The 24,652-nt window shown below is 35.6% G+C and overlaps 1 protein-coding gene across 1 annotated transcript; it reads left to right on the top strand.

Annotated features, from left to right (window-relative positions):
- The first annotated feature begins 3,820 nt into the window (after positions 1-3,820).
- LOC117330157 (heat shock 70 kDa protein 12A-like) lies at positions 3,821-23,012 on the top strand. The gene is made up of 5 exons (XM_033888378.1): positions 3,821-3,918; positions 17,597-17,920; positions 18,057-18,275; positions 18,999-19,158; positions 21,357-23,012. Exons 2-5 carry the CDS (start codon positions 17,612-17,614, stop codon positions 22,409-22,411), a joined length of 1,743 nt encoding a protein of 580 aa, XP_033744269.1. The 5' UTR covers positions 3,821-3,918; positions 17,597-17,611; the 3' UTR covers positions 22,412-23,012.
- Positions 23,013-24,652: the final 1,640 nt, after the last annotated feature.

The following is a 24,652-nucleotide window of genomic DNA, read 5'->3' as shown; positions in this document are numbered from 1 at the left end:
TACCATTTAAACAAGATTAAAATGAAAATGAACGAATTTCGTGTAATTTACAGTACCTGTAAACATGTAGCAATAACAGGTATTGTCTATAATCGGCTTCATTACTTAATGAACCTAGCTTTTTGTTTTCGTTCCCCTTATACCCGATACATCTGATTTAATTAAACGCTGTTGATTAATATGAACAATACGTCATTTCATTTATAATTTTGCCGTTTTCGTACCCTCGAAGTGACAAATGGGTCGTAAACGTGTCGGTAGATAGAAAGCATGACATCAACTACACGTACCTGTCTCTACAACTTTATTGACACGCCCCTGTCTCTACAACTTTATTGACACGCCCCTTCCTCTGCAAACATTTAAAGGACTTCGTATAACGCAGTTTTGCCAGAGGCTTGAGGGAATATCCAGCAGTGCGGAGTGACAGTTGCGATTCTCTTTATTCGTTTAATACTTTGATTGCATACCAATCTTTAAGTCTTGTTATAAACCTAGAGATTAAATGGACGAGATGAGAACGGCTAACTTTTCCAACAACACTTATGAGACATCGAATAACGAAAGCGCATCGTGGCAATTGAGCATATTCATAGCGTCTAGTTGTATAATTTGTTTAAGCGTGCTTGTCTTAAACGGCTACATTTTATTCGTAACGCTTAAAACAAGAGCATTTAAAACAAAATTTGTGATATACTTGATGCCAATAAATGTGGCTGATTTGTCACTGGGCTTTGCTGCTGTTTGGCGGGGTGTGGCAGAAGTGATCGGCAATCATCCTTACATGTCTTGTTTTCTTCAAGCGCTCCTTGGATTCATCTCTGTAGCGACATCATTGGCCATGCTGTTGTTACTTTCTACTGTACAGTATGTGTCTGTGGCATATCCATTCACACATAAGAAACTAATGGGACCAAGATTTGCCGTGATTTCCTCTTGTGCGGTTCCATTAATCATAATACTTTTCAACAGTTTAGTGTTTGGCGTTTTATATGATGACTTTGGGCAAGTGCAAGTGTGTATAGATATTGAACTTTTTGCGTCCAACTATGAGCTACTTGGACACCCAAACATAGCATTCTTGGCGATCACTCTTACAGGCATTATGACAGTTAACGTATTGTGTATTCTTACTTTGAAGAGGAGAGCAAGGCGTATAGGTGTACATACCACAAGCCGTAAAAATGCTGGTCAAAATACAGTGGTCAAACATGAGGAGTCCTCGGTCACCAACGGCAACAAACAGAGTTTAAACAGTAAGAAAGACAATGTAAGTACAATTGAGGACCCAACTGCTTATTCAGAAGTATATTCAACTTTTGACAACACTACTGGACCAGTAACAAGGATAACAGTCATACATGCAAGTACAAATTTACAATCTTATGAGACAGTGAATAAAACAGGTTCCGAGCGGGACACGGAATAAAGTTTCAAAAAGGAAAAACAAACTGTCTTATTGGAAGCCCTACGTAACACTCATCATGATGAGCGTAATAGCTGTGTTGTGTATGTGTCCTTACATTATCAGGATAACTTGGTTCCTGTGTTACCATTCTGTTCCGGACATTCTAATTCTCCTTAGTGATTTCGCTATCTCCGCCAACTCAGCAATTAACCCCATTATATTTTTACTTCGTATTCCTGTCTACCGGAATCATGATAAACAAACTTTCAAGTGTATGAGGTGTCTATAACAACATTAGAACTGGCTGTATTTAAGTTGTTGGGTTGGCTAGCATTGTCATGTCCTGTCATATTTAGATGTGAAGTATGATGATTTCATGATTAAATATTGCATTTAATTATAAATTTTCAGACATTGTAAGTTTTTAACCTTTTGTTTTAAATCATTTATTACATAAAGATCAGTTGTGTAAAATTAAATAGAATTTCTCCTCAAAATATTCATATTAATTCTCTGTGAAATATTTACTACAAGCAGTTCTGAATTGATTCTACCGATTTCCCATCAATTAAAAAGGATACATACAATACTGTTAATTTTGATGCAAACTTGCATCGTGTTTTATTCGTCTACGGGCAATAAATCTTTTAGAATCAGCAACAACTGATATTTGTTATATGTTTACGGCTAGATTTGAGAAGGATTGACATCTTTACGGCCAGGTTTGAGAAAGATTGATATATTTACGGCCAGGTTGGAGAAGGATTGATATTATCACGGTAAGGTTGAAGATGGATTACTATCTTTCCGGTAAGGTTGGATAATGATTATTATATTTGCGGTAAGGTTGGAGAATGATAACTATCTTTGCGGTAAGGTTCGAGAATGATTGTCATTTTTAGTTTAAACATATTTCATTGTATCATCAATATAAAAAGGGGATCGGGCACAAGTATCCAACTGATATAAAGTCCTGCTCTCTATGTTTAAATATGTCATGCACGCATGCGCAAACAGGTTTGTTTTAAGAAATTCAAAGCCGCGCCCAAGAACCTATTGTCTATCAGTTACACTGTTAATGTTGCGGAGGTAAAGAAAAGGATTGGTAAAATCATACCATCATATACGATTTACAAAGTCAACGTAAGTCTGACAAAATTATAGATACGTTTAAAGTGAAAAACAATCATTTTATTTGCTGCGAAACTTCTCAGCATTTATTAAACAACCCCATGCTTTTCTGTTCATCATTTTTTTTTAACTTTAGATGTTTATTACATACATTTCTTATGCAATGTGGACTAAACTGAGCAGAATCAAGTAAATTTAAATAAAGGTAAACCAATAGGGGATTATGAAGTTTCCTTTGATAAAGATTTATATCTTTAAACAAAAACCTAGAGAGGCTTTGAATTCATATTTTTGGCAATTACATTTTTGAGATGCAGTTGAAATATTTTCCACTCAGTTTAAGTTATTTCGTTAACATCATCCCGTGACAGATTCCTGCATAATCCCAGAAACATATAGCTTTTTGCAAACAATCTCCATGTACATTTATAAACTAGTTACCAAATTTGACCTTGACCTTTGACTAAGTGATCTTGATCTTTGGTCAGTTGACTCCTCGTTGAATTCCAGCTAACTTCGCTTCATCGCAAATGTTCAACTGTGAAGGTAAATCAAATTCAAATGTTTCCTTTGGACATTAAGACATTGACTTTTAACCTTGATTTTTACCTTAACTTATGAAGTCTAAGAACCTCTATGACATATCTGAATCTCACAATGTTTCACAGTTTATCATCATGTAAAATACTAGAAAACTTGGTCATCTGTTAGTGATGTAGTATTTAATAGATATCCTTTGTGCTTACTTAGTAACAGCGACCTTGATAATGACCTTATTTAATTTCTTAGCCCCTGTAACACATAAGAACATCACAGCGTAACACCCTGTCAAATTTCAGAAAGTTTGGCCTCATTAATTCTGAGAAAATGTCCGGAAACAAATGACTGGACGGCTGGGCAGCTGGATGGCCGGACTCACTGTACTCCCGCGGTGTGGGGTACTAATTAACCTTTAAATTGCTGCAAAAGAGGGCAGCGAACAGACTAAGAGACCAATATCACCATTTTTTTTTTATCGATAACGATATATCCAAACACAATAAGTAAACATTAGTTGTTGGGTGTATTTACCTACACGTGTATTTGTGACGTAATACAAAGGTATTTTATTTGTTTGCTTCTAACGTATTTACGCGCAGGATTTGACTCATAAGTTCCTTGTTCAGCCCATCAAGTGTAAAACAAACAGCACTCCGCACTCCTAACACAACAGTAATATGTTACATGTAATATGTGATCAATCAAACATGTGAGATAAAACCTGACCTTGACCTAGACTACCGTCAACCCTAGATACATAGGTGTAGGTGTTCGAACAAGGAAGAACAAAATGATTTTTATCAAATCACTGCCGTGTTATTCTTCATACAAATTGTTAGGTAAGTTATTATTTTCTATATTTACATTATATTTTTGTTAGTAAATCATTATAATTTAACAAACTATCCGATCATTAAAATCAATCGTGGTAAAACCAAATTTCAGACTGATATCATTTAAGCCGACAGGCGACCATCTTTGATTTGACAAATTAAATTGGTTATCGATATGATACTCCTGGTTGTATGTAATGCATTTTCATTGTAGACTGGACAGCATGAATATAATGAGGGTCTAGTTTGTCAAACACAACGAATGGGATGTTAGGGGGACATTTAATACAAACCTCTAGCCAATTAAGAGGATGTCATTGTCCTTCCGGGTTTTCTTGTTTTATTCACCTTAGACCATATCCAAGTGATCATCGTAACTTCCCCTTTGTAATACACCTGTAGCATATTTTTTATTATTAAACAACATATAAATACATAAAAAAGTGGATAAGAAAGATTTTCAACAAGGTATAATAGCCCAAACGTTTGTATAGTGACGCTGTATCCTGATAGATTACATGTACCCAGATTTTGAGGGGTTTTTTTTCTAATAAAATATGAATACAAATGAGATTCTGATAGTCACTGATAGTCAATATTCAGTGATTTTTGAAAATACTATTAACAATTATATTATCGCCTGGTACTCTAAAAATTAATAGGCATATAATTATCATCTTGTGGATATAATTCGTTTTTTTCTTATTTTAGTATTCTTGTCACGTAGTTATATGATGCTTCAGATATTTACTCGATTTTGTTAGCGGTCTTTAAGTGAGAGCCAATCAAAATGCACCGAACCACGTGAATAAAAAAAATAGTCCCGGAAAAGGTCACCGTGTCAACTGTGAAACAATCCAAACGCATTTAGAGTTTATACCACTGAATGGTATTCAAAAAGTGTAATGATTATTTTAAAATACCTTGGGGATTTGAATAACACCAACCTACGGGGTAGAAACGAATTGTCAGTGTTTACATTTTGATTTAATATACCCTTTATTCTAATGTAAAGAGAGAATTGTAAGCACTATTTAGATAGTGTCGTTTAATCGATTACCCTCCAGCTGATATTGAGTCATACCTTTTGTTTTTTTCTACCTCTGTCCCACGCACGTATACAGAACTGAATACGCACACAGGTACATGTAGCTACATCAACCGTATAAACGTGATATTGAAATGAGAATTCCTGGCGAATGATACGTATACATCTAGGTGAGAAAGACGGCCATTTAGATCCTACATTGTATTAAAATAAATCAGTAAGTGTGATGACACACTTTGAATATATGGGTATGAGGATTTTTTTGTTTTTGTAAACATGGCTATGTCACTTCTGTGTATGACTATGACATACCTGTGTATGACTATGACATCCCTGTGTATGACTATGACATTCCTGTGTATGACTATGTCATACCTGTGTATGACTATGACATTCCTTTTTATAACTATGACATCCCTGTGTATAATTATGGCACCCCTGTGTATAACTATGGCACCCCTGTGTATGACTATGACATACCTGTGTATAACTATGACATCCCTGTGTATAATTATGGCACCCCTGTGTATAACTATGACACCCCTATATATGACTATGACATCCTTGTGTATAACTATGACACCCCTATGTATGACTATGACATCCCTGTGTATGACTATGACACCCCTGTGTATGACTATGACATACCTGTGTATGACTTTGACATACCTGTGTATAACTATGACACCCCTATATATGACTGTGACATCCCTGTGTATGACTATGACATTCCTGTGTATGACTATGACATTCCGGTGTATGACTATGACACCCCTATGTATGACTATGACATCCCGGTGTATGACTATGACACCCCTATGTATGACTATGACATCCCGGTGTATGACTATGACACCCTGTGTATGACTATGACACCCCTGTGTATGACTATGACATCCCTGTGTATGACTATGACACCCCTTTGTATGACTATGACACCCCTGTGTATGACTATGACACCCCTGTGTATGACTATGACATACCTGTGTATGACTTTGACATACCTGTGTATAACTATGACACCCCTATATATGACTATGACATCCCTGTGTATGACTATGACATTTCTGTGTATGACTATGACATCCCGGTGTATGACTATGACACCCCTATGTATCACTTTTACATCCCTGTGTATGACTATAACATCCATGTGTATGACTATGACATCCCTCTGTATAACTATGACACCCCTGTGTATAACTATGGCATCCCTGTGTATGACTATTACACCAAGTGTATGACTATGACATCCATTGGTATGACTATAGCACCCTGTGTATAACTATAACACCCTGTGTATTACTATGACAGCCCTGTGTATGACTATGACACCCCTGTGTATGACTATAACATCCCTGTGTATGACTATAACATCCCTGTGTATGACTATGACATCCCTGTGTATAACTATGGCATCCCTGTGTATAACTATGGCATCCCTGTGTATGACTATAACATCCCTGTGTATAACTATGGCATCCCTGTGTATGACTATTACACCAAGTGTATGACTATGATATCCCTGTGTATGACTATTACATCCCTGTGTATAACTTTTACATCCCTGTGTATGACTATTACATCCATGTGTATGACTATGACATCCCTGTGTATAACTATGACACCCCTGTGTATAACTATGGCATCCCTGTGTATGACTATTACACCAAGTGTATGACTATGATATCCCTGTGTATGACTATTACATCCCTGTGTATAACTTTTACATCCCTGTGTATGACTATTACATCCATGTGTATGACTATGACATCCCTGTGTATAACTATGACACCCTGTGTGTAACTATGGCATCCCTGTGTATGACTATTACACCAAGTGTATGACTATGATATCCCTGTGTATGAATATGACACCCCTGTGTGTGACTATGACACCCAGTGTATGACTAACATCCCTGTGTATGACTATAACAACATGGGTATAACTATAACACCCTGTGTATAACTATGACACCCCTGTGTATAACTATGGCAGCCCTGGGTATGGATATGACATCCTTGTGTATGACTATGACATCCATTGGTATGACTATAGCACCCTGTGTATAACTATAACACCCTGTGTATTACTATGACAGCCCTGTGTATGACTATGACACCCGTTGGTATGACTATGACACCCTGTGTATGTTTGACACCACTGCGTATAATTATGACATCCCTGTGTATGACTATGACACTCTGTGTATAAATATGACACCCCTGTGTATGACTATGACATCCCTATGTATGACTATGACATCCCTGTGTATGACTATGACATCCCTGTGTATGACTATAACACCCCTGTGAATGACTATGACACCCTGTGTATATTTGACACCACTGCGTATAATTATGACACCCTTGTGTATGACTATGACACCCCTGTGTATGACTATGACATCCTTGTGTATGACTATTACATCTCTGTGCATGACTTTTACATCCCTGTGTATGACTATTACATTTTTGTACATCCCTATGTATGACTATTACACCAAGTGTATGACTATGATATCCCTGTGTATGACTATTACATCCCTGTGTATGACTTTTACATCCCTGTGTATGACTATTACATCCAAGTGTAAGACTATTACATTTTTGACTATGACATCCCGGTGTATGACTATGACACCCCTGTGTATGACTATGACACTCTGTGTATGACTATGACACCCCTGTGTATGACTGCCTTCCCTGTGCATGACTATGACACCCTGTGTATGACTATGACACCCCGTGTATGACTGACATCCCTGTGTATGACTATAACAATATGAGTATGACTGACATCCCTGTGTATGACTATGACACCCCTGTGTATGACTGACATCCCTGTGTATGACTATGACACCCTGTGTATGACTGACATCCCTGTGTATGACTGACATCCCTGTGTATGACTATGACACCCTGTGTATGACTGACATCCCTGTGTATGACTATGACATCCTTGTGTATGACTATGACATCCTTGTGTATGACTATGACATCCCTGTGTATGACTATGACATCCCGGTGTATGACTATGACACCCCTGTGTATGACTATGACACTCTGTGTATGACTATGACACCCCTGTGTATGACTGCCTTCCCTGTGCATGACTATGACACCCTGTGTATGACTATGACACCCCGTGTATGACTGACATCCCTGTGTATGACTATAACAATATGAGTATGACTGACATCCCTGTGTATGACTATGACACCCCTGTGTATGACTGACATCCCTGTGTATGACTATGACACCCCGTGTATGACTGACATCCCTGTGTATGACTATAACAATATGAGTATGACTGACATCCCTGTGTATGACTATGACACCCCTGTGTATGACTGACATCCCTGTGTATGACTATGACACCCTGTGTATGACTGACATCCCTGTGTAGGACTGACATCCCTGTGTATGACTATGACACCCTGTTTATGACTGACATCCCTGTGTATGACTATAACAACATGAGTATGACTATGACACTCTGTGTATCAATATGACATCCCTGTGTATGACTATGACATCCTTGTGTATGACTATAACACCCCTGTGAATGGCTATGTCACCCGTTGGTATGACTATGACACCCTGTGTATATTTGACACCACTGCGTATAATTATGACACCCTTGTGTATGACTATGACGCCCCTGTGTATGACTATGACACCCCTGTGTATGACTATAACATACCTGTGTATGACTATGACATACCTGTGTATGACTATGACACCCCTGTGTATAACTATGGCATCCCTGTGTATAACTATGACACCCCTGTGTATGACTATAACATACCTGTGTATGACTATGACACCCCTGTGTATAACTATGGCATCCCTGTGTATAACTATGACACCCCTGTGTATGACTATGACATACCTGTGTATGACTATGACACCCCTGTGTATAACTATGGCATCCCTGTGTATAACTATGACACCCCTGTGTATGACTATAACATACCTGTGTATGACTATAAATTACCTGTGTATGACTATGTCATCCCTGTGTATAACTATGACACCCCTGTGTATAACTATGGCATCCCTGTGTATGACTATGACATACCTGTGTATGACTATTACATTTTTGTACATCCCTGTGTATGACTATTACACCAAGTGTATGACTATGATATCCCTATGTATGACTATTACATCCCTGTGTATGACTTTTACATCCATGTGTATGACTATGACATCCCTGTGCATGACTATTACATCCATGTGTATGACTATTACATCCCTGTGTATGACTATACCTTGATATGAACCTTCATCAAAATTACGCTGCTATAGGCAAGTCACACATCTCGACTTTGTTCTCTTCAGAAGTGCATATACACGATATAATTCCATCTAAACCTTTATATATTTATCTATACAGCCTATGTCAAAACCTTTATATATTTATCTATACACCCTAACTCTAAACCTTTATATATTTATCAATACACCCTAAGACTAAACCTTTATACATTTATCTATACACCCTAACTCTAGATCTTTATATATTTATCTATACACCCTAACTCTAAACCTTTATATATTCATTTATTACCCTAAGTCTAAACCTTTATATATTTATCTATTCATCCTTAGTCTAAACCTTTATATATTTATCTATTCATCCTTAGTCTAGGCCTTTATATATTTATTTATATACCCTAACTCTAGACCTTTATATATTTATCTATACACCCTAACTCTAGACCTTTATATATTTATCTATACGCCCTAACTCTAGACCTTTATATATTTATCTATACGCCCTAACTCTAGACCTTTATATATTTATCTATACACCCTAACTCTAGACCTTTATATATTTATCTATACGCCCTAACTCTAGACCTTTATATATTTGTCTATACACCCTAACTCTAGACCTTTATATATTAATCTATACAACCTAATTGTAGACCTTTATATATTTATCTATATTTACCTATACACCCTAACTCTAGACCTTTATGTATTTATCTATACGCCCTAACTCTAGACCTTTATATATTTATTTATACACCCTTACTCTGGACCTTTATATATTTATCTATACGCCCCAACTCTAGACCTTTATATATTTATTGATACACCCTAACTCTAGATCTTTATATATTTATCTATACGCCCTAACTCTAGACCTTTATATATTTATCTATACGCCCTAACTCTAGACCTTTATATATTGATCTATACGCCCTAACTCTAGACCTTTATATATTTATCTATACGCCCTAACTCTAGACCTTTATATATTTATCTATACGCCGTAACTCTAGACCTTTATATATTTATCTATACGCCCTAACTCTAGACCTTTATATATTTATCTATACGCCCTAACTCTAGACCTTTATATATTTATCTATACACCCTAACTCTAGACCTTTATATATTTATCTATACCCCCTAACTCTAGACCTTTATATATTTGTCTATACGCCCTAACTCTAGACCTTTATATATTTATCTATACCCCCTAACTCTAGACCTTTATATATTTATCTATACACCCTAACTCTAGACCTTTATATATTTATCTATACACCCTAACTCTAGACCTTTATATATTTATCTATACACCCTAACTCTAGACCTTTATATATTTATCTATACGCCCTAACTCTAGACCTTTATATATTTATCTATACACCCTAACTCTAGACCTTTATATATTTATCTATACGCCCTAACTCTAGACTTTTATATATTTATCTATACACCTTATCTCTAGACCTTTATATATTTATCTATACACCCTAAGTCTAAACCTTTATATATTTATCTATTCATCCTTAGTCTAGACCTTTATATATTTATCTATTCACCCTAACTCTAGACCTTTATATATTTATCTATACGCCCTAACTCTAGACCTTTATATATTGATCTATACATCCTAACTCTAGACCTTTATATATTTATCTATACACCCTAAGTCTAAACTTTTATATATTTATCTATTCATCCTTAGTCTAAACCTTTATATATTTATCTATACACCCTAACTCTAGATCTTTATATATTTATCTATACGCCCTAACTCTAGACCTTTGTATATTTATCTATACGCCCTAACTCTAGACCTTTATATATTTATCTATACGCCCTAACTCTAGACCTTTATATATTTATCTATACGCCCTAACTCTAGACCTTTATATATTTATCTATACGCCCTAACTCTATATTCATCTATACGCCCTAACTCTAGACCTTTATATATTCATCTATACACCCTAACTCTAGACCTTTATATATTCATCTATACACCCTAAATCTAGACCTTTATATATTTATCTATACGCCCTAACTCTAGACCTTTATATATTTATCTATACACCCTAACTCTAGACCTTTATATATTTATCTATACGACCTAACTCTAGACCTTTATATATTTATCTATACACCCTAACTCTAGACCTTTATATATTGATCTATACGACCTAACTCTAGACCTTTATATATTTATCTATACACCCTAACTCTAGACCTTTATATATTGATCTATACGACCTAACTCTAGACCTTTATATATTGATCTATACGACCTAACTCTAGACCTTTATAAATTCATCAATACACCCTAACTCTAGACCTTTATATATTTATCTATACACCCTAACTCTAGACCTTTATATATGTATCTATACACCCTAACTCTAGACCTTTATATATTGATCTATACGACCTAACTCTAGACCTTTATATATTCATCTATACGCCCTAACTCTAGACCTTTATATATTCATCTATACGCCCTAACTCTAGACCTTTATATATTCATCTATACGCCCTAACTCTAAACCTTTATATATTTATCTATTCATCCTTAGTCTAAACCTTTATATATTTATCTATACACCCTAACTCTAGATCTTTATATATTTATCTATACGCCCTAACTCTAGACCTTTATATATTTATCTATACGCCCTAACTCTAGACCTTTATATATTTATCTATACGCCCTAACTCTAGACCTGATATATTTATCTATACACCCTAACTCTAGACCTTTATATATTGATCTATACACCCTAACTCTAGACCTTTATATATTGATCTATACACCCTAACTCTAGACCTTTATATATTGATCTATACACCCTAACTCTAGACCTTTATATATTTATCTATACACCCTAACTCTAGACCTTTATATATTTATCTATACGCCCTAACTCTAGACCTTTATATATTTATCTATACACCCTAACTCTAGACCTTTATATATTTATCTATACGCCCTAACTCTAGACCTTTATATATTTATCTATACGCCCTAACTCTAGACCTTTATATATTTATCTATACACCCTAACTCTAGACCTTTATATATTTATCTATACGCCCTAACTCTAGACCTTTATATATTTATCTATACACCCTAACTCTAGACCTTTATATATTTATCTATACACCCTAACTCTAGACCTTTATATATTGATCTATACGACCTAACTCTAGACCTTTATATATTTATCTATACACCCTAACTCTAGACCTTTATATATTTATCTATACACCCTAACTCTAGACCTTTATATATTTATCTATACGACCTAACTCTAGACCTTTATATATTTATCTATACATCCTAACTCTAGACCTTTATATATTTATCTATACACCCTAACTCTAGACCTTTATATATTTATCTATACGACCTAACTCTAGACCTTTATATATTTATCTATACGACCTAACTCTAGACCTTTATATATTTATCTATACGACCTAACTCTAGACCTTTATATATTTATCTATACGCCCTAACTCTAGACCTTTATATATTTATATATACACCCTAACTCTAGACCTTTATATATTTATCTATACGACCTAACTCTAGACCTTTATATATTTATCTATACGACCTAACTCTAGACCTTTATATATTTATCTATACACCCTAACTCTAGACCTTTATATATTTATCTATACACCCTAACTCTAGACCTTTATATATTTATCTATACACCCTAAGTCTTTAAAGTTGGTTTTAACAACAACAAAAATCGGAACGAGGGCTGCATATCATAGGCATAATATGGGCATAACTTACATTTGACTTGATAAATTAAAACGAATTCCTAGATTCCTAATGTTCAGAAATATACTACTTACATATGTACATGTATCTGTGACAGGGGTTCTCCGAAATTCCTATACGTCTTTCTAAAAATTACATCAAAAAACTCAAACATAGACATATAAGAAAAAGTGTAAGTAACTTTAGTTCAAAACACATGTTTTAGAGTAATATTATACGGGATATCTTACCTCAATATATGATAGATGCAGATACTTTTTGCAGCTTTAACGTCATGGTAGATGTACGCTGGGAAAACACTCGTTTTGACGCTTAAATATTCAATTCAGATGTAGCTAATGCATCAGAATATGCCGATATGTATTTAACTATATTGTTGATAAGGATATTCATATAGAAGCTTTGGTGCCAAGTCTTGTACGTGTTTTTCGGAACTCTAGCATACACTTAATTTGCACATTAGTGTTTCACACACTTGATGTTAGATCGCATTAATAGCTATCGTTGACACTTGAGTACTATTTTTTTTCCGGGATATGTTCACCAACATACGTATTACAACACTATGTACACAGTGGTGACCGTAATCAGAGACACATATCTATATATGTCTCTAGATCTGCCGTAATATATACTACGGACATCAAAGATTGATGCAGGCGAAATCGGTGAGTTTCGGTTTTTTAACAAATTGCTAGTTCATGAAAACAATTAAAAGTTTCTGAGGCGAGCCGTAGGAAGGTTTTTAGTGTGTGCACAGTGATATTAGGGGCCCAAATGTCATAGTACGAGTTTTAACTGATTTCATTCTATGCTTAAAATGAATTAAATTTCATCCTAGGATCGTAAAAGAATATTTCTGTTTAAAATGGCGTGTCTCACCTGGAAAAAAAAATCAAACAAGTATTGTGTTTGTTTTGGTGGAATATCTTTTAACCATATCGTATTCGTCTTTCATCTCAACTTGGTGGAATGAATATCTGCTTGGCATCATGTACATGTAACTAAAATATATACAATGCCTATTGTTCGTGTGATCGAGATGGATTGCATAGTAAAGTCACAAATTGGGTTAGTATAAACGTTACATGCAACAAAATGTGGAACGATGACAGGAAGCGTTAGTAACCGGAAATGGGAATGGGATGCATGCTGGGTACTTACTGTGAAACTTCTTCGTGTCTTCACTTTCCTCTTGTATGTGTGGTAAATATCGCGTCACAAAATCAACTCTTAACACATTACCTGGACATTTATTTGATTGAAGTTTTGAAAAATACATGGTATGCCGAGGGTAATATAAGATGTTCTTTAAATATACATGTATCATCAAATTGTAACGAATAAACAAAATACTTACCAATACATACCTTTCTGCAATCTTCCCTTTGTCTGCAAATACCGATTTCGGAGTTGGAATTGGGTTAAGGTGAGGTTCCAAAGACAAGGAAAGATAGAACATTGAGAGACAGCAATAACGAAACATGCATATCTTTCCAAATCCGTTAAAAGATAAAAAAAAAAAAATAATAATGTTATATCAAAACATATTTTAAATATTTACTGAAAAAAACAACAACGTTAAATCCATTTTACGATGTATCGAAAATCCGATCGGAGAGTTGACATCCTACTGGAATATAAATATAACATACATGTATTACTTTTTATCGGAAATGAACAGATGTACATGGTTCATCGGTCAGTGGAGACATGCTGGGGACTCACGTTCTGTTTCTTCTTTTCTCCTACCTCTTCTTCATGATAACGAAGTTAAGTGGCAAAAACGTGCATCCATTTTTTTTCTATTCCTCTTTGAATGAATTTCATTTAAACGTTTACATAGTCATGTTTGTATACACCAGACGTCATCACTTGACATAATCAAACAGTATCACGCTGTGATATTGACGACTCTTTATCTCACGCAGTTACAAATTTCATCCAAGCCACGGCTCGTATTATTTCATAGATCCAGACCAGTCGTACATGGTATTGTTTCTTCTTGAGTCCAATACATATGTACTATAAAGAATTATGCACGTGCAGACCCTGTAAGTTTGCGTCTGTTGACACACGTGTTCGCTAGAAATAGCACGTACTCCGTGTACCGGTTTACCTAACAGGCGCTCAAGGGGTCCAGACACGATACTGTAGTAACACCAACACTCAGTCATTAAAAAAAATGACACCACAGGATGTAATGAAGAAACATTCCTATCTTAGTTCTAAAGTTATCTGACTTATCGTTATCAATCTGGTTCATGGCTATTTATGGATAATACTCTTTATTCGTATGTAACTGTGGGTGTCCCACAAGGATCTGTTCTCGGTTCTCTTTTGTTTTTACATTGCATAACTACTTGATGACGGTCACCAAACTTTCCAAATAATTCTTATCCTACTCCAATCCTTTCACTTTCCCCCTCTTTCTTTCTTTTGTCTTATTAGTGTTAAGAGTACGTTTAAAAATTGCAGTTTCATTCAAAGATAAAAATTTCCGAGGAGAAACACTTCTAAAAAACCAATAATTCTATGACTCAAATATAATACGATTGTGTTCGGCAACTAAATGAAATAGATATGTAAGTCCTCAGATTTTTATTTTACCTGTCAAACATATAGCAAATTCTCAATCTCGAAGAGCGGTTTGCCGGGAAGCATTGCATCGAGGTGTTTTCTTCTAGATTCTTGTGGGAGTTATTGCCCCTGAGCCACAAAATGATTTCCCCCCAAAATTTTAAGACTAGGGGAAAAAACTATATATAATAAACTTGGCACCTTAAGAATTTCTCTATTCGGCAAGGAAACCAAGGTCGGTAGTGATATATACCGTACATATATATAAATCGTTATACATAAAGTTCATTCTTAATTTTCCTAATATATTTTATAATTAATCGTAATAACACCAAATTAATTCATTTACATTGTAGGATGGGTTTCTGCGTATTTTCACCCAATATTTGTTCCAGTGATATTTTTTTTCTGGATTCCTGAATTATTTGCTTTGCTTTAAATACAGTTTTTAACGTTACTCGCTGTATAAGCAATACATGCATTTTTTCTGGTCCCCGTTTTTGTTGTGTGTTACATTAACTATGTAACCCCCTCCCAGCCCCTAAACCCCCTCCCCTGTGAACATGTAATTTCTTAAGCTGTTTGTAAATTTCAACAAAACATACGGAAAATGCATGTTTCTGGGGGACATAATTAGCTCATTTGTATATATTCATATATTGCACAAAATATCCATGTCGTTTTACTCACAAGTGTCTAAAGCACAAAATAGGAGCATTGGTTTGACCAGATTTGGCTTCATTAAATGTGTAAACGCTGTTTTTCTTTTGACCTTGAAATACAAATGACGGCCGTGAATGTTATCACACAAATATGGCATATAAGGAGGTGTTTCAGACATCAAAAATGCTCTTATAAGACGGCTCAAGAAATGGCAAATAGACTGCTTGAGGGGGGGGGGGGGGGGGGGGCGTGCAACCGTTGAGGATGAGGGTAAAAATGCTTATTCCTGAGAGAAAAAAGGCCACAATCTCATCTGCGTTTAACAATTTGACATTAAACGACTTTTCTTGCTATGATCTGATGTCTTAAAAATATGATATAGGAGCAATTTATTTTGAAATGCCTCCCTTATATGCCATATTTGTGTAATGACCGATGAATTATAAGTACACACAAATGTATAGAATGTATTACATGTTCACAGCATATTTATTTCCGGGGAGGTGTTGGGTTAAAATCAATACCCACAAAATAGTTCCTATCGAGACTACCCCGAAATATTAGTCCTTTTCGTGTACCGGAATATAGACCGCAGGTATCCATCGCCTTATTAAACAATGCAATGGATTGTCTACGTAACGTACATTAAAAGTGAATTTTCTGCAAAGCTTAGTCTAAACTTAACTCAATTGTATATCTAATTGGTTAAACGATACTTTTGAAATATTGAAAAACATCTGTAATGATCACCACTTCTCTGTTGTAATACGTACTTTGGCCGATTTAGATTTCCTAATTACCTGTCTGGTATCTCACACTGATATCACCAAGGGTTACTGATGAGGAATAAATCAACATATGATATGGTTTAATTCGCTTCTCAGCTTGCTAGCCATCTCTTACTTAATTGATATGTAATGTCTCATTAGGAATTGTCGCTTGCACAACATTTACACAATTTAAGAGGCATCTGTCCACTTCAATATGCCTTCATCACTAAACATTTATTGAATATAATCCCTCAAACATCAGTGCTGTTTATTGAATGTTGTCAATCTTTTTGTTCTTTTGCTAAATATTATTCTAGTGTCTTCCTGTCACAAAACCCTAATATTTTTTGAAACGTTCATGGATCCTGGGGATGTTTACGAAAATAAAGACTTTTTGTTGGACAAGATTAGATTAATAACTTGTAGATCTGAATTGACGAATTATCGGCACCATCCAATGTGCAGTATAAATTCCCAAACCAAATACTTAAACACGATTTGAACGGCCATTTAATATAAAATTAACAATGTCTTACATATTTTGTAGAATTTTGAGAATACCATGACTGCTAAAACTAATCACGTGATATCTGCCGCCATTGACTTTGGAACAACATTTTCCGGATATGCATTCTCATCACGTGACGACTTTTATACGTCACCTGGCAAAGTATCCTCCATGACATGGACAGCCGGATCCGGATGTCTACAGTCTCTGAAAACTTCAACTTGTGTGTTGTTCAGTCCGGACAAAAAATTCTCTACTTTCGGATTCCAAGCTGAAGACAAATATTCTGAGTTGGCGTTAGAGGAGAAAGAAAAAGGGTGGTACTTCTTCCGTAGATTCAAGATGGAGCTCTACAAGGTCAAAGTAAGCGACAGGGGGGTCGTTTTTTTTTTAATTTTTGCTTTGTTTTTGTTTTTTGTTTTTTTGTTTTTGTTTTTGTTTTTTTGTTTTTGTTTTTGTTTTTGTTTTTTTGTTTGTTTGTTTGTTTTGTTTTTTTAAGGAGGTGACTGCGGACATGCCCCTAAAGTCAGTAGACGAGAAAACCTTACCCGCTATGGATGTCTTCTCGGCAGCCATTCGGTACATGAAGGACCATCTCGTGAAGGCGTGTTGTACTCAGGGATTTTATCTTGAGTCACGTGATATACAGTGGGTCCTCACTGTTCCCGCCATATGGGACGACTCCGCTAAGTTGTTTATGAGGAAGGCAGCAGTGAAGGTTTATTTTCATTTATGTTTTTTCCCCTTTCACCCGACGAAATAAAAGACACAGTGTTATATATACTATGTTATATATAGCACTTGTTCATTTTGTTGTACTTCATCCCATAAACATTTTCAAATTTCAAGCTAGAAACTCATCTTTCAGAGGGAAACCTGCTTAGGCGTTTTAGTTATTGCATTCAATCTCATTTGAAAATGTACCTAAATAAAATATAAGAAATGAGACGGAAATGTTAAATTGTTTTCATATGTAGGAACACGACAACAGATAAATAAGATCTATGCTCTTTGCCTCACCAGGGAAAACTTGGTACTTCAAAGTTAATACATTTTACACAATGACGCAAAATAACAAACTCCTCCGTTCCCATAAAAGAACCGTTTAGAGTAAAGCTCTTAGCAATTCTTAAATAACCCACGACATGTGTTACTGGTAATGTGCCCTCGCCCTACCGTTTACCTACATAATTTATTAAACAGTGCTTATATTTTCACAGATGAAGTAATTTTTAAACAACATTAAAAATCAAGTCTGCTCAGGTCAGTTTGGGCTTATTGTTTCTCCCTTAATGTATCAGAAACATGAGGGTTTTTTTAACGTTTATCTGGTTTTCGATATATATATAATCTATCATTAAATGACGGACATACTATTTCTTGTTCACTCACAAAAAGAGTACGAATTAAAAAAAAATTGTCCTTATCATTTATATTACAGGCCGGCATTTTGACCGACACATTACTTTTGGCCCTCGAACCTGAAGCAGCTGCCATGTATTGTAAAACCATTCATGTCAAGATGTCAGACGAGAGGGGTGGCAGAACATCTTTTGAACCTTTTAAGATAGGAACTAAATACTTGGTTGTAGATGCTGGAGGTAAGAAGTCAATTAAGAAAAACATTTTGTCTTTATGTTGGTTTCACAAGTGGTTGTTTGCTATGGTATAGTTTAATCGAGTGAGCTATCTTTCAAAAGTTACAAAATCGCGAGCTTTGGCTAGTTGAGGATATGCAATACATCTAATAACCTATTCCGACGGTCAATTGATCTGTACTATACCTCGTGCCAACGATATCAGTGAGGACGTAATGATATGACCTGTATATAAATGCCGCTAACTAATATGCAAAACCGTCAACTTCAGAAATATGGAGAAATATCATATTGTGTCACAAATCATATCAAAAATTGAACAGGTTTACTACCTTTAAAATAAAAAATGATAAAAAAGAATATTAAAAAAAGTGAAAAAAAAATCATATCCTTATGTTATGTATTTAGGTTGACTAACTATAGACCGTGTCCAGCTCTGGCATATTAGTGTGATGCATTACAAAACCGGCAGTCAGTGGTCCTCTCATGGAAACCTTTAGTGGTAACCACCGTAGCAAATTACAATTTTCTTATTGTATCGAAAAAATGCAAATTAAAGATTGTCTGTGTTTCGAAATAAATTTCACGTAACGCTTTGGTGCGAAAAACTGTGTAATTACATAAATATTAGGAAATCCATGAACGATCAAAATCGTCGAGAAGACGAGGTAAATGCAAATTACACTTCAATACAATACTCCCCAATACCATAATGCAGCGGGAAAGCTGATGTCGGCAAAGATGGCCTATCGAAAAGGTACTTGGAAGAAAAACAGTCCACCACAAAAAGAAAAAAAAGCAAATATGACACAGGCAGTATCAAAGTTGTTTTTGAGGTGAAAGTTAGATTGAAGGAATGTCATCAAACAAGATGCGAAGAAGCCTACATCCTACTTGATACCACACGTACTTCGCACATATGGGAGATCGCTGTCATATACCTGCACTATGAACTTCATGGATTATGTTTTGTTTTTATATCAATAATGGTATGATCAACGAAAATCAAAATTGATATCAAAGCTGTTGTTGACATGAACATAAAACTCTAGAATCCCGGAAGGCTTACTATTCTCACACAAACCAATATTACACGGCATCCTTCGATTTTATCGCATCATTCACTGAAATATAGCTTTTTGACGGGGTCATGTATTGGTAAGTATTTTTCTGGTCAAACTGGATACTAGAATTTCAATAAAGTCAATTAACGATTGAATCGACACCTGGAGTCAAACTGTACTTACGTGTGAGATTTAATATTTCCCGATATATTATTAAATTTTGTACGTGGATATATGGCCACATAAAACGTATACATGCAATTCAATCAACTTAGAAGACACCCTGATCCTAGTTTTAGTCATAATGAGAATAATATTCCAAATCACTGGTTTCCCCAATTGTCACTCTGCCCAGCAGGTAGGACGTAATAAATGCACTTACTGTCCCCGGTTGCATGATCATAAGAGGCGACTAAATTTACGATCATGTATTATCTTCCCAAAGAACTTTCTTCTTGACACTGCATCACATTTTGCCTTTAGCCGAGAACCTCGTCCCCGTAAGGAAGGCTTTGGTTTTTGTCCCCTGTCCGAGACATACAAGTCTCAAAACCTTTTAGTTTCTGCTCCAGCTTAGCTCTAAGCAATTTGGGAGTAGGGATACTGGTTCGTGACTGGATGAGGTGTACATGTACTGCTGCGTATCTGCGGCAGTATATTTCAGTGTGATAGCACTATAATAAAGTCGGTATCAGTTCCCCGCTATCACAATGAGAAAAACACAAACATACCGCAGTTGCTCAAAATACGCACACTTTCACAGCAACCATGCATCTCGAAAACATGAGCGGCCGTCCTTAAGTGACATTAGCTGTTGATAGGACGTTGCACAATACAAAACTTAAATAAACCCATACCGGTCTGGGTGTTACGTTGGCGTGTCCAGGTGTGTAAAAAGGTCGTCAACAACCCGATCATTAGAGGAAACGGCCATGAATGACAAAACATCATATTTATTGATCTCGAGAAAACAGGTTATTAGTAATGAAGGCTACTTTGAAAATATACGCATACAGTAATTCAAAGCTATATCATCATTTCAGGTTTTAGTATTTGTTAAATTTCGTTTCCGCGAAGTGTGTATTGTAATGTTAATAATTCTTTACAGTCGGCTTTTATATCACATTTACATTACAGGTGGTACGGTCGATATAACAGTTCACCAGGTTCAGGACGGCGGGACACTGAGAGAAGTTTGTACAGCAAGCGGAGGAGATTGGGGTGGAACAAAGGTGGACGAACAGTTCGAAAATTTACTGAAAAATGTATTCGGTCAAGATGTCTTTGAAACCTTCCGCCGTGAACATGTTGAAGACTTTCTGGAGATCCTTAGAAATTTTGAGATGAAGAAAAGGACCTTGTCGGATAGACAGGACGATAACATTACTCTTTCGGTACCAGTCTCCTTGCTGGATATCTACGAAAAGCTGAAACCGTCAACATCTGTCGAGTTTATTGCTGCAAACTCTGGACATATCTTCCGGAAAAGGAACAAACTTCGCATATCACCTCAATACGTGAGTTCACTCTTCAAAACGTCTACTGATGGCGTTGTAAACCACCTGAAGAGGATGATGAAAAACCCACTTGTTGCCGATATATCCTCCATTATCATGGTCGGTGGATATTCCGAATGCTCGTTACTGCAGAACAAGATAAAAGATACGTTTCCCAACTTACGCGTGATAGTCCCACCAGAGGCTGGTCTGGCAGTGCTGAAGGGGGCTGTGATAACCGGTCACACACCTTCCGCTATCACTCACAGGGTCTGTCGATATACCTATGGATTTGATGGAGCTGTTCCATTTGTAGAGGGCGTCCATGATCCGAAAAGAAAACACGTCTTTGGCAAAGGAGTTGTACTATGCAATGGTTTATTTCAGAGGCAGGTTAGTGTTGGTGATGTCATAAGTGAAGGATACAAGGGTAAACGTCTGTGTTATCAGGTCAAGGAAAAAACGAGTACAAAAATCTATATCAGCGTTTATGCATCTCCACAAACCAATCCAATGTACGTTCAACATGATGGTTGCAAAAGGATTGGATCTCTTTACGTCGACATGTCCGACACCACGAAGGGGCTGGATAGGGGAGCTTATGTTCAGATGATATTTGGTGGTTCTGAAATCAAAGTGGAGGCAACAGACATACACACAGGTGGAAAACATTCGGCTACTTTTGATTTTATATAACCTAGTGACGATAGCGTTACTTTTAAGTTTTATTGAACAGCACCGTGCATTGATAAACAAAATCTGCAAATATTCTTGAAACCAACATTTTATCAGAGTTATATGACAGGAAATTGCAAATGAAACATTTTCACTTGATGATAACGCGAGATTATGACGATTGAAACAACAGGGACCTTTACATTGGACTTTTTAATTCACACGAGACAGTGACCTATCCTAACCGCCCTTTGTCCGTCGTCGTCCGTTGTGCGTTCGTAAACAATTCCATTTCAACTTCTTCCCCAAAACCGCTCAACCAAATTCAATGAAATTAGACAGGAAGCTTCCATGGCCCAAGGCCAGCTACAACTGTGAATTATATGGGGTCTGAGGGGCGGGGCCAAAAAGTGTTGAATTATCTCAAAAAAATCTTAACTCCCAGATATGATAGAATCCTTCGAGTCACATATATCCCCCTGGGGAGGGGGTAAAGTATACTATAATTTATATAGGAAAATCACATTTTTTGAGCATTATTTGTTCCAAAATGCCATTGGAAATTATACTAAATTGGTTGTAATTATTAGTATGGTAGCACACCACAGTAAGACAGCCTGGCCATGGGCAATTTTTTTTGTTAAGCAAATAACTCCTGTATTATGATATGCATAAAAAATGAAAAAATAACTGTACACTATAATTGGTATATTCAGTATGAATTAGTACATACAGGCTTCACATTTATTAAAACAAAAATCAATAAATTGGTTCCGGATTTTAAATATCCGGATTTTCCGAACGTGTGTTTACACAGGAAATTTAGTTTTGCCTACAGCGCAAAATGGAAGCCCACAGAAAAGGTAAGATAGCGGAAAAACTTAATTTACAACATATGTCCAAACAAGATTAATTCTGTCTTTGGGATAGAGATATTTAATTTTAAATAGGTTTCAGAAAAAAAATTGTGTAGAGAATTGTGCCATTTAGGGTCAAATATAATATTTTGCAATTTTTGAGAATTTTTTAAGCTGTTACCATGGTATTCACAGCTCTAAAAATCACAGAAAATATCAGTTTACTTATCCTTCAGAGCTCTGTTAAAATTGCAAATGTTGTACAGATTTCAAATATATATACTTTATTAGAGGTTATATGTAAGGTTAACTGGCAATGTTTACATATCTAAAACATGTGCCATATTTTTCAGAATTTGGCATTTTTACTGTACACTGCTACCTTATAAGGGCTGAAAAATGTTATTTTTGGAAATTGTGCTGAATTATGCTTGATTAAGCTTCATTTTAATTCATTATTGCTCAAAAATGCATAAAAACAATCTAAAACTTGTTTATTATCTGGCTTGTCATGTTAGAGGAATCAAGGGAGGTAACTCGCATATCTACCCATTTTAAGGGTGGGTTAATTAAGCATAATGTTAATGAGTCAGTGTAAATTGAAAAGATATTCTATGTTTTATAACAAACCCAAAATAACTTATTGGGTATCTAACAAACCATATAGACTGAATTCTGGTTTGTTTTACCTGATTTATTACCCCGTATCCATGGAAACTATTACAGTAAGTGTTATTTTTTGAAATATTTGGTGAAACCATTATTTTCAGTTTATTTATACAATGATAAGCATGTAATTTCAATTGATTGAGTGTACGGTTGATACAATATTGTCAATTATTGTCATTTCCTTCGGTAAAGCAGAAAAAATAGCATTTTCCGCATAAAATGGGATCAGCGGACACTTTCATATGATCATTGGTACATATCTGAATTACCGGGGTGGAAACAGATGACTTTGATGTCATAGGCATGACATTTTGAAATCTTGGATGTCATGTCATGATTTATCAGTTAGAATATTGCATGTGTTGCTAAGCTGAGGTTTGGAAAGGAATTTGGTTATTTATTATGACACCATTGAGTATTTATGACGTCATAGATACCATCTGATGACGTCATAGTTACTGATGACGTCATGGTAACTATGACGTCATATTACAAGGCTAAATTTGATAGTTGTATAGTATTTTTTGCTTGATTACATGCAAAGAGACTCAAAATACCACATTCAACTCAAAACACAACTTTATTCAAGAGATATACAGAATTATGGGAGTTTTCATCTTTAAAATTACCTCCCCTTATTACTGGATTGGGAGAAAAAGTTGTCAAAATACACCTCTCAGGGAAATCAGCAATACTCGGTGACTATTAAAGATACACAGTAACCCGATATGTCATT

This window comes from Pecten maximus, chromosome 6 (assembly GCF_902652985.1).
Source record: "Pecten maximus chromosome 6, xPecMax1.1, whole genome shotgun sequence".
Taxonomy (NCBI): Eukaryota; Metazoa; Mollusca; class Bivalvia; order Pectinida; family Pectinidae; genus Pecten; species Pecten maximus.
Note: the sequence above shows the minus strand (reverse complement) of the source record. Positions and strands in the feature narration are given on the sequence as shown.